The 12,443-nt window shown below is 55.6% G+C and overlaps 1 protein-coding gene across 1 annotated transcript in view; it reads left to right on the forward strand.

Annotated features, from left to right (window-relative positions):
• The window catches only part of FIGNL2 (fidgetin like 2), a 28,890-nt gene extending 18,901 nt beyond the window's left edge, over positions 1-9,989 (forward strand). Inside the window, exon 2 of the mRNA XM_055395613.2 lies at positions 5,886-9,989. Coding sequence (XP_055251588.1) covers positions 5,897-7,867 — 1,971 coding nt within the window. The 5' untranslated portion in view covers positions 5,886-5,896 and the 3' untranslated portion in view covers positions 7,868-9,989. The remainder of the gene's footprint in view (positions 1-5,885) is intronic.
• Positions 9,990-12,443: the final 2,454 nt, after the last annotated feature.

Below are 12,443 nucleotides of genomic sequence, written 5' to 3' on the forward strand. Positions count from 1 at the left end.
TGAATATAAACTCAAGTGTGGTTGAAGGGGGCTTGTTATGAATAACAAGACACTCATTTGATCTTTATTGCTCTGAAGCTATTTCAGGAACTGAGGACAAGAGACCAAATATTATTATGAAGGATGCTCCTGTCACGCTTATGCTTAGGAAATTCCAAGGGTTTGGGGAGCTGTGAGCCAGGAGGAGTGGATGAAGACTAAATATATATTTCTTTTCAAAAAATATTTATTTTTGGCTCTGCTGGGTCTTTACTGTTGCGTGGGCTTTTCTCTAGTTCAGCGAGCAGGGGCCGCCTTCCAGCTGCAGTGCATGGGCCTCTCACTTTGGTGGCTTCTCTTGTTGCAGAGCACAGGCCCTAGAGCTTGCAGGCTTCAGTAGTTGCAGCACGCAGGCTCAGCAGTTGTGGCTCGAGGGCTCCAGAGCACAGGCCCAATAGTTGTGGCACCCAGGCCTAGGTGATCCGCAGCATGTGGGATCCTCCCGGATCAGGGATTGAACCTGTGTCCCTTGTATTGGCAGGTGGATTCTTTACCACTGAGCCACCACAGAAACCCTAAATATGTATTTCTTATTGTAAATCACACTACCACAGCCTGTGTCAGGCCTAATGCAGCATCCTGGGCCTGGTCCACAGGGATGGGAGAGGCCCCTGAGGGCTGAGATCAGTGCACTGAATGCCGCGACCATTTGTAAAGGCCCAGACGCTCCCTCTTTGATCTTGGAAGACTTCTTGCAAATGAGGGGGAGGGTTTATGGAATTCTTTTCTCCTCTTTCATCCAGCAATCATTTCTATTACTATTTATTGATCACCTGTGAGTTAGAAGGACTGGACTCTGTGTGGAGTCACACAGAGTTCCAGCCTTCAAGGGTCCACAGACAAAGAGCTTAAGTGACATTTTCTCCACAGAGCCACAGCCACCCCCAGTGAAGGCCGTAGACTCAAATACGGAACTGTCTGCACTTCAGATGGTGAATTTGCTGGGAAAGGACAGCTCTCCTTGGGCTGCTTTGCAGTGAGAGGACACACATTCTCCTGCCTGTGGGGGCACTGGTGACTGGGGCTCCCCCAGGGGAAGATTGCAGGTTTGAAGTGTAAACATGCAGCTCTTTGAGGTGTAGCCACATTTCCGGGCAAACACAGAAATGTTTCCACAGGGCCAAGGGAATGGGCCTTGGAGGCTGTGTCATGGCCTCAGGCTCTTCTCTGGCTGTGAGTACCTAGGACTGGACCAGGGAGTATGGGACCAGTGCAACCAAGAGGTATGGGCCTGGGGTCTGTACTTACACTGCTGGGGTCTGAACCCTGCTCCCCTTGGTAAAAGCTGGGTGACCTTAGGATGTATCCATCTCTCTGTACCTGTCGCTTCACCTGCCAAATGGGGATTGAGACAACAGTATTTCTCATGAGGCTCTTATGAGGGCTACGCCAGACAGTGCATAAAGCACAGAGTGGGGGCTGGCTCTCCCCCAGTGGGGACAGTGGGGAACCAGCATAAGGACCAGTCTGTATATTAGAACGAAGGAACCTCCCTCACAGAGCATTCTCCACATTCCCCCAACCTCAAGGGGAAGTGACTTGTTCACTCAGCAAGGTTGGGCCACTGCTCAGGTTTCTAACTGTAATATTTATCATACTACTTTGTACCTGACTCAGGATTCTGTAGTTATTTACTTGGCCACGTCAGAACTGGGCTCTCCAGTTGTGGTGCTTGGGCTCAGTAGTTGCACTGTGTGGGCTTAGTTGCCCCAAGGGATGTGGGATCTTAGTTCCCTGACCAGGGATCGAACCCTTGTCCCCTGCATTGCTAGGCAGATTCTTTAACCACTGGCCCATCAGGGAAGTCCATATTTATCTTTTTAAATCCTCATGGCCACTGTGCAGGGCAAATGTTATGCTTTTTTTTAACAGATGGAGAAATTGAGCTTCAGTGACATCCGGCAGTCGGCCCAGGCTAACAATGTAAGGGTCACAGCCTCGATTCAAATCCAGTTCTCTGATTCGAAACCCACGTTTTCCCTCAAGTCCCTGGGGCCTGTCTTAATGTCTAGCTCTGCTGATATAGGGACTGGAGTATGCCCTATGAACCTGGGGAGGAGGTGGGGTGCCTCTTCAGGGGCGATCCCTCCTGCTCCTGTGGGAAGCAGACCACAGAAAGGCCCCCGCATCTCTGTGTGAGAGGAGAGGGCTGTAATTGGCCTGAGGGCAGGGACAGGGAGACAGCATGCTCTGCCTGCTCTCACTGCAGATAATATCATGCAGGTAGATGGTGATGCTTCAGGGAAGAATGAAGGAGGAGGACAAGAGAGAGGGGCTGGTAGTCCGTGGAGGACTCAGGGTCAAGGAAGTCTTTTTGAAGCTGGGAAAGAATTAAGCTTGCTGTGGGGGCAGAGCCGAGGCATGGTAGTGGGGAAGGATAGTCAATTAATGGAGCAAGATCCCAGCCTAGGCTGGAGAGGTTGAGCGTGAGAGACCCTCAGGCCTCCTGGTCTCTAAAATGGATGCAGGTGTAGATAAAGGTGAAAACGGAAGGCCAGAGGTGATGGAGATGTGCCCCCAGCTACAATGGAAGGGGACTGCCTGGAGCAGAAGGCCTGTGTCTGAGCAGACTGAGGGTAGAGATCAAGTGGGTAGGATGAGCTGCAGGGGCCGGGAAACCCCAGAAGGAGCTGAGTCCAGAGCAGATGAGACAGACGGGTGTGGAGCTGGCAGGACAGGTTTAGAGGGCCAGAGGTAGTGGGTTTCTGGAGTCCACAAGGGCTGAGGTGGGAGTGATTCAGTGCGGACCACGGTCCGGAGAGTGCGGACCTGAGTGAAGACCACTGCCAGCCAGGGCAGGAGCTGGTGAGTGGGGCTGGGAAGATGCCCCATGACGCCAGCGAGGAGCAGCAGACCTGGCAGGTGGTGAAGGAAATGTGTGTGAGCAAGTCCAGACCCAGAGTCTTTGCTGTGTCTGTCCTTCTGGGAGGGACCACCTTTCCTTCCAGCATGCCCAGTTAATCAGTTCAGCGAGAGTGCTCTCATCAGGTCAAATCTCTTTTCTCTCTGTTAAGGAGCCAAAGCATACATAATAATGAACAGAAAAACAACATAAAACAGGTTAGGGCCCATGTCGTAACACAATCTGTACAATTCTGATGTTACCACATATGACCCTGCAACAGGAACCACTTGAGATTTCTGATGTCCCAGGAAATTATCTCCTTTGACAACAGGTAAAGCCTCTGTACTTTGGAGACCCCTCAGAAGGGGCTGCACATATGCCTCCCTCACACCTCCCCCTCAGTTCTGCTCTCTGCTTGCTCTCTTGCCATTGGTGGCCAGGATCACCTCTCAGATGGAGGTGAAACAACTCTTAAGAATTCCCCTTTCGGGATTTTCCTGGTGGTCCATTGGTTAAGACTGGGCCCTTCCAATGCAAGGGACGTGGGCTGGATCCCTGACTGGGGAACTAAGACCCCACATGCTGTGCAGTGCAGCCGAAACAAACAAAAAACCTCTTTTAAAGCCCTAGTATCTATGGCTCACGCCTTCCCTGGGGTGTGGGGATGAGGGTAAAAAGACTGACCTCACCTCACTGATGTCATTCAGTCATAAGAGGTGGTGCAGTCAAGCTACTACAAGTAAGGGCAATTGCCTGAGAAGCAACCTGATAGTTTTCAAACTCTTCTTGTACCACTGCTCCCACATATACCCACTTCCAGGGTTCTGGTGACCCAGCAGTTCCTGGCACTCCCCTGAGGCTTGCAGTGTATGGTTATATAGGTTGTGCACTGCACGTAAGTCCTACTTCTAAAGGGGCACAGATTTGTTTGGATTATCACAATTTCTCAGAAGGTGGCAGTAAGGCATCTTGAGGTGGGGAAGAAGGAATATGAGTTATTCTAGCCCTAGCTTTCTCAATGCACTGTGCTCCAAGTCTTTGAATTGCTGGAATCCTCTAGCCTGTCAGGTCAACTTGGCCTCTCACCCTTCAAGTTCCAGTAAAGACACCCCTCTCTGGCAAGGCCTTCTCAACTAGGCACAATATGCTCCCCTGAGCCCTAGAGCTCTGGACACACACCTTTGTTTTTCCACCACATAAAAGATGTTGTCTCTTCTAGCTGAAACATCATATTCACTTTTCAATCTGCTCCCATGCCTGGCACAGCTTTTAGTATGTTTTCAGTAAAATTCTGTTGAAGCAAGAATATTGACCTGGAGGTTAACGCGTCTGCCTCCAATGCGGGAGACCTGGGTTCGATCCCTGGGTCAGGAAGATCCCCTGGAGAAGGAAAATGGTAACCCACTCCAGTATTCTTGCCTGGAGAATCCCATGGATGGAGAAGCCTGGTAGGCTACAGTCCACGGGGTCGCAAAGAGTCGGACACGACTGAGCGACTGAACAGAACAGAAACTTATCAAAAGCTTAAGACTGAAAAATAATCATTAGCAAAAACTGTCTTTGGAATGTCATGGGCCCATTTAGTCTTTGAGCTGTTATTCTCAGATCAAGCAAATGAATTGGAGCCATTACAGTTGGAGAGTGCCGTTCCCCAGGCCATGAATACCTTTTACCAGTTTGGCCCACGCCTGGACTGGTGCTGAGGGACAGTGTATGAAATAAATACTTATGCAGTGTTTATATCATGACCACCTAAGAGGCCATTTCCTGAGGCCCATGAAAAAAAGTTCTATGATCTCTATGCCAGGAATATTTTTGCCTGTTTTGAGTATGATGGTGTGTTTTACTTTGCATTATTTGGTTCCTGGGAAGCGCAGATAAACTTGTGACCAACTTTCTGTTTTGTAATATTCATTTTTATTTATCTGGCTGTGCTGGGTCTTAGCTGTGACACACAGGATCTTCGCTGCCACAAGTGGGATCTTTTGTTGAAGCACGCGATCTCTTAGGTGGAATTTGTGGCACCTTGCTCCCTGACCAGGGACTGAACTCGGGCCCCCTGCATTGTGAGTCTTAGCCACTATACCACCAAGGAAATCCCATTTCTATGATGGGCACTAACTTTGTCCCGTCTTCTCCAGAAGACGTTTATGTTTATTTGAAGCAACCTTTTTGTACTGTGGTGAAACATTCTGGGGATGAGGCAGGTGGCAGCGCCTGCTCTGGGTATGCAACCATCAGGGGCAGAGTTGGGTCTGGAACCCAGGTGCTCTGACTCCATCAGGCAGATACTACAGGAAACCACGCGGAAAGGAAGTGATGCTTCTGGGTCAGCCTCTGCGGTTTCCCAGGGACAGTGAGACTCTGCCACAGACACGATCCTTCACTACAGTAGGTCTGAAAGTGAGGACTGTATGTCCTAGAGCGCGTGGCTGGAGGCACCAGGACAAAACAATAGTCATTGCCTAGGTGAGGTTAGGCGGAGAAGGCAATGGCAACCCACTCCAATACTCTTGCCTGGAAAACCCCATGGACGGAGGAGCCTGGTAGGCTGCAGTCCATGGGGTCTCGAAGAGTCAGACACGACTGAGCGACTTCACTTTCACGCACTGGAGAAGGAAATGGCAAGCCACTCCAGCGTTCTTGCCTGGAGAACCCAGGGACTGGGGAGCCTGGTGAGCTGCCGTCTATCGGTCGCACAGAGTCGGACACGACTGAAGCGACTTAGCAGCAGCAGGTGAGGTTAGGACCCCAAAACCCATCATTTTCAGATGCATCTTGGTTCTGAGAAAAGTATTTTCAGACAACTTTAATTGTGGGACAAGGCAAATACGGTGATTTTGGTGCCTGAAGTTGGCTCGGGTAGGGTGGAACGCTATGGGTGGATGCGAGAAAACCAGCCTGTCCCAAGCTATGGTTTAAGAAGGTCCGCCTGCGGCTGGCAGTCGGTGGGTCCTTCGAGTCTCTTCAGGATCTCATTAGCCGCTTCTCTTGCCTGCAGCTCTGTCGAAGATGCACTGGACACCGGAACACGCCCAGCCCCTCAGCCAGTGGCCAGAGCAGCACCTGGACGTCTCCTCCACCACCCCATCGCCAGCCCACAAGTTGGAGTTGCCCCCTGGGGGTCGCCAGCGCTGCCACTATGCTTGGGCACACGACGACATCTCTGCCCTCACTGCCTCCAACCTCCTCAAGCGCTACGCCGAGAAGTACTCGGGGGTCCTGGACTCGCCCTACGAGCGCCCCACCCTGGGCGGCTACGGCGACGCCGCCTTCCTCAACGGCGCCAAGGGGGACCCCGAACCCTGGCCGGGGCCAGAGACTCCGTACCCCTTGGCCTCGCTCCACGAGGGCCTCCCGGGAACCAAGTCGGGCAGTGGGGGCGGCTCCGGGGGTCTCGGCGGTTCCCCGGTTTTAGCCGGAAACCTGCCTGAACCCCTCTACGCCGGCAACGCCTGCGGGGGCCCGTCGGCGGCGCCGGAGTACGCCGCGGGCTACGGCGGGGGGTACCTGGCGCCGGGTTACTGCGCGCAGACGGGCGCCGCGCTGCCCCCGCCGCCCCCGGCCGCGCTCCTGCAGCCCCCGCCGCCGCCAGGCTACGGCCCCTCCGGGTCTCTGTACAACTACCCCGCGGGGGGCTACGCCGCGCAGCCGGGCTACGGGGCCCTCCCGCCGCCGCCCGCTCCGCCCCCGGCCCCCTACCTGACCTCCGGCCTGGCGGCGCCCACGCCCCTGCCCACGCCCGCCCCACCCCGGCCCTCACCCGCCTCGTACGGTTTCCAGGGGGTAGCGGAGGCCGGGGTGTCGCTGAAGCGCAAGGCCACAGACGAGGGAGCCGAGGGCCGCTACCGCAAGTACGCTTTCGAGCCCGCCAAAGCCCCGGCGGCCGACGGCGCCTCCTACCCCGCCGCGGACAACGGCGAGTGTCGGGGCAGTGGGTTCCGGGCGAAGCCGCCAGGAGCGGCGGAGGAGGCGTCGGGCAAGTACGCTGGCGGCGTGCCGCTCAAAGTCCTGGGCTCCCCCGTCTACGGCCCGCAACTGGAGCCTTTTGAGAAGTTCCCGGAGCGGGCCCCGGCGCCGGCTCCCCGCGGGGGCTTCGCGGTGCCGCCGGGAGAGGCTCCTAAAGGTGTGGACCACGGGGCTCTGGAGCTGGCGACCAGCAAGATGGTGGACTGCGGGCCGCCGGTGCAGTGGGCGGACGTGGCGGGCCAGGGCGCGCTCAAGGCGGCGCTGGAGGAGGAGCTGGTGTGGCCCCTGCTGAGGCCGCCCGCCTACCCCGGCAGCCCGCGCCCGCCGCGGACCGTGCTGCTCTTCGGACCGCGGGGCGCTGGCAAAGCGCTGCTGGGCCGCTGCCTGGCGACGCAACTGGGCGCCACGCTACTGCGCCTGCGCGGAGGCACGCTGGTCGCGCCGGGCGCTGCCGAAGGCGCGCGCCTCCTTCAGGCCGCCTTCGCGGCTGCGCGCTGCCGCACGCCCGCGGTACTCCTCATCAGCGAGCTGGACGCGCTGCTGTCCGCCAGGGACGACGGCACGGCGGCCGCAGGCGCGCTGCAGGCGCCGCTCCTGGCCTGCCTGGACGGCGGCTGCGGTGCGGGGGCCGACGGCGTGCTGGTCGTGGGCACCACTTCGCGGCCTGCGGCCCTGGACGAGGCAACCCGCCGGCGCTTCGCTCTCCGCTTCTACGTGACGCTGCCCGACGGCCCGGCCCGCGGGCAGATCCTGCAGCGGGCGCTGGCCCAGCAGGGCTGCGCGCTGAGCGAGCGGGAGCTGGCTGCCTTGGTGCAGGGCACCCAGGGCTTCTCAGGGGGCGAGCTGGGGCAGCTTTGCCAGCAGGCTGCGGCCGGGGCGGGCCTCCCGGGTTTGCAGCGCCCCATCTCCTATAAGGACATGGAGGCAGCGCTGGCCAAGGTGGGCCCTAGGGCCTCACCCAAGGACCTGGACTCGTTCGTGGAGTGGGACAAAATGTACGGTTTCGGACACTGATGGCGCACCAGGAGGCCGAGGGAGCTGCCGCCCGCTCCCCGCCCCTCTGTTTGCGAAGGGTCTTTAACCCCACCGGGCTGGGGCGTGCCAGAGTGAGGGGTGTGGGGTGGGGGAGCGGAGGGGGCTGCCGGTGGATTTTTTTTTTTTTCCGTGGGAAGGAAAATGCTTGTGCTAGGCAGAGAGATGCCATATGCGCTGTGTACTCAGGTTTTTTCCTATTTATTGTGGACGGGAAGCTCGCCATCTCTGCCCCGAGGAAGACTGGCCCCGGGGCCTAAGGAACTCCTGCTCTCGCCACAATCCTTTTGTCTCCTCGCTGTCTGAATGGCTCCCTCCCCCTTCTCAACGTCTCCCTTTCTCTGCTTCTGGTAGTTTTGTTTCTCCGTCGCTTTGTCGCTGACCGTACACCCTTCTTTCTCTCCCCGCCTCCGGCGCTGTTTCCCTTTTGCCCTCCCCGCCCTGCGTCCGTCTATCACCTCAGTGCTTCTGTTTCTGTCCCTAGCTCTCCAGCCTCTCTGTGTCTTGGTCCGTCTCCCTGCCTTCTGTCCCTCACATTCAAAGACTGCAGTGTCCCTTTGCGGAAGATCTGGAGGTTAAGGGGCTGAGGGGGAGGGGGTTCCCTTCACCCCTTATCCCTCATCCAGCTGAAACTTGGGTCTGTGGGAGTCAAGCAAAAAAGAAAAACACCCAAAGAAGGGGTTTTTGTTGTTGTTTTTGAGGAGGGGAATTCCAGAAATGTAGCTTGTTTAATATTTTAGGCCTCTTATTTTTGTAAGATGTGTAGAATTTGCTGTTTTTCTTTTGACGACTCAGGAAGAAACTGACCTCAGAAAGAATGTTAGATTTTGGCTGCTTTCCTGTGTGTGTTCCCCCCACCCCCAGCCCTTCAACCCCTTCAGCCCTAGGGAAGAAGATTCTCTCAGAAGACTCAGAAAGTGAGACCTGAGGGGAAGGGGAGAGGAAGACTGAGAGGTCACACTCCAACCCCTGTGCTTCTTGGGACAGAAGCAGAATGTATTGCAGGGGCCTCCTCCTCAGGGCCAAGGTTGTAGGCGGAGGTGATGAGGACCCAGTTGTGGCATTTGGAAGGAGGTAGGTCTTGCTCCCTTCCTGCTGCTCTTCCTGTAGGCCCCACCCCTCAGCTGAGTGGGGTGTTTTGCGTGCAGGGTTGGTTACCCAGAGTTGGGATTTCCTTGCCCACTGCCTGCTCCAGACCTAGCAGGTAGGCTGAGAGGGCCCAAATGGGAAGATGACCCAGGTGGAAAGTCCCCAGAGAGGTCACCCACCTGGTCCCTGTCTAGGCAGAGGTCTCCTGTAACTTATACTAAGAAGATTTCCTCTGGAGGGAAGGTAGTCTGGCTACAGGTCTGATTGGGCACAGAGTTCATTGCAGACTCAGTCTCCATGGTCTGCTGGGAGGCTCTGAGGAGGGGTGAGTGAGTGTCCGTCCACTGCAGGAGAAGGTTCTGAGGGGACTCTTACCTCTCCTGTTCTCTTAGGGTCCTAGGTCTAGAGCTCCAGGGGCTCTGAGAGGGTGAAGGAGATGGGCAGCTGTGTTCCCCTGAATAAACAGTGGACTTTTATTCTCAGTCCCACCCAGACTCTCCACTGGAAGCCCAGGCTTAGGCACCCTTCCCTGTGAGAACTGTATTCTTCTTCCCACCAACTTTCCTGTGACGGGGATTTGGGGTATTTTGCCCCCCTCTCTGTTGGGGAGCCCATTTCACAACTCTGACCTTTGGTCCAGAGGTGGGGGAACAAGCCACCACCCCAATTCTGTCTCCCACCACCCTAGTCTCCCTTGTTTCCCACCACCTTGACAGCTCCTGCAGTCTCTCCCACCTCCCACTCCCAGCTGGAAGGAAATCCAAGGGGATGTTTCAGGTGCCAAGGTGCTGAGGGTCTGTGCTGACCTAGGAGTGCTAACAGGAAAGCTGCTCTGTTTTGTCTTCTCCCTCCCCGCCTTGGTCCCTGACCTTCCTTCTGCTCCTTGGAGCTGGCTGACTGAAGGGCTACGGTGCCTCAAAAGCAGTGGGTGCAGGGTCTTGGCTGTGAAAAGCCCATGGGGGGAGCAGCAAGTGAGCAGGTTCTCTCAGGTGTGTGTATGTATAAGGGGGGTGGGTGGGTGGAAGGCATTGGGGAGGGGTTTGGGATCTCAGCCATCCCTTCAAGAGGCAGACAGCTCTGGGGGTTGGGGAGAAGAGCTCACTGACCGAGACCCAGGGCCCCCACCGCCTCCTCTACTGGCCTTGGGGAGCTTTGCACAAGGAGACAGCCCCCAGTCTACTAGCACCTACCTCATGGGCACTGGGGCGAGTAGGAGAAGGGCAGGTCCAGCTCTGGCAATGTTGTGGGGGGCATACCAAAGAATCCAGGGGCAGGGGTGGGGGGAGGGCAGGCTGGCTCTCTTCTTCCTTTACCCATGTTGGGGTTGGGGTCCTCCCCTCCAGCTGTAACCATTTCTACCTCATGTTGATGCGTGTTGTACATGGATGTATTTATCTCCTGTCTGATGACGCTCTGCAGTTCGGTCTGTCTACCTCAGAAGAGACTGTATTTTAAAAGAAAGTATGACACAGTATTAAAGCGATGACACGTGGTTTCCAGAGAATTTCTTGGGGGCAGCAGGATGTGGGGAGCCCTCTGGGAAATGCTTGGGCTTCCAGGGCTGCTGGTGCCACGGATGTGGCTCTGTGGGTGTGTTTGTTTCCATTCCTGTTACTCTGGCGCTGTGAGTGCCTACCACACAAGTGAGACCACCAGGGGCAAAAGCCCCTCGATAGGGAAGGGCTGCCTGCAGTTCTGAGCTCCTGGAGGCTCAGTGTTGGGGCTGACTTAGCAGCCTCTGAAGCATGAGGACTGAGAAGGGCTCCTGTGTTTGCTGAGTGAGTGAGTGGGTGAACGAACAGATGAGTGCTGAAGAGGAAGTTTCACTTAGAGCCTGGACAGCAGCCCTTGTCGGCCAGAGCTAGGGTCATACTTGTACTCCATCCTTGGATGGAGGGAAAGGGGACAAAGGGCAGGGTGGGGACACAGTGTGTTCCAGTCTTTCAGGTCACTTGGGATCCTTTGTCCATCACCATCTGCCAATCCCTTGACTCTGACAACTCAGCATAAACTGGGACACAAAAAACTGGGGAGGGACATCTTGTTAAAAAGGCTGTATGGAGATGCTTATGAGAGGTTTGGACCCACAACTTCCTGAGGACTTGAATGTGCTCAGCAAAATGATAAAAAATGCACCGAAGGGACAGGGAAGCAGGTCCCCTGGCTCCCACTGGCCCAGGCTTAGAGCCTATCCAGGGCTTTCAGGAGCCAAAGCCTGCCCGTGGCCAGATTCTATGCAGCAGTTTCCGCTCGGAGAGAAACAACTGGTGTGCCTGGGTATGAGGGCTCCAGCGCAATGAACTGCAGCTCAGCGACCCCAACCCTCCTGGCCCTTGGAGGTCCAGACCCCCCTCGCCTTCTCGTTGGTTTATTGCACACCTACTCTGTGTAGCCAGCACTCAGGATACAGAAGTGGCTAAGCACAGCCTCAGTTCTGGAGGGTCCAAATTACAGGATGGGAAAAGCTCAACAATGGGTCATTTGAAAATACAGCTAGATAAAGCTGCTCGAGGAGGGGCCTTATCAAAATTTTTATATTCTCATCGGGCACAGTGTTTGGTGCACGTAGGAGACACTGAATAAATGTTGACCAAATCCTCGAATTCATTTCCAGGAAGTGTCCTGATGGAGGATGCACAGGTTATTTCGAGAATGCCCAGAAAAGACCCTAACTCATGGTGGGGGTGGTACTGGCGCTGGGTCAGAACAACTTCCTGGACAGGTTTGGGTGGGTTCAGCTTGACAAAGCTATGGAAGCTGGAAACTGTACCATACCTGTGACTATAGTTAGAAGAGCAAAGTGAGGGCAAGAGTGAGGGGAAGGGATAGGAACAATGGGACGGTAAGGCTGCACCAGGAGGCTCTTCCATGCCCCTGAAGAGCTGAGGCTCTTCCATGAAGCCTGTGCGGGGTGGGTGGGGAGGGGTTAGTCGCTGGTGGACAGGGACTGATTTTCAAATTAAGAGCTCACACACCAATTCAGCAAATCTTTAACAACACCTGTTATGCACTAGTTGCTTTAGGGACAATAGGTAGTGCTTACAGTCAAATGGGGCCGCTTCCCAGGCACAGTGGTAAAGAATCCACCTGCCAATGCGGGGGATGCAAGACAGGTGGGTTTGATCTGTGGGTCAGGATGATCCTGTGGAGGAGGAAATGTCAACCCACTCCAGTATTTCCTGGAGGATCCCATGGACAGAGAAGTCTGGTGGGCTACAGTCCACAGGGTCACAAGGAGTTGGACATGACTCAGCACACACACAGTCAGACAGGGGAGACAGTATGAGGCAGAGCTGTAGGGGGCTGTGGGAGCAGATAGGGGTGCCTCAAGAAGACAGGGCCAAGGGTGTGGGCGGGAGGCAGGGAGGGCATCCCAGAAAGGATCTGTGAGCTGAGGAGTGACTGAGGCAGAGCAGAGAGCGCAGTCCAAGATCTAAAGAAGCAGCTGAGCTTACTTGGGGAAAGGAAG

The sequence above is a fragment of the Moschus berezovskii genome, chromosome 6 (genome assembly GCF_049115385.1).
Source record: "Moschus berezovskii isolate FMDL1 chromosome 6, NW_MosBer_1.0, whole genome shotgun sequence".
NCBI classification, from domain to species: Eukaryota; Metazoa; Chordata; class Mammalia; order Artiodactyla; family Moschidae; genus Moschus; species Moschus berezovskii.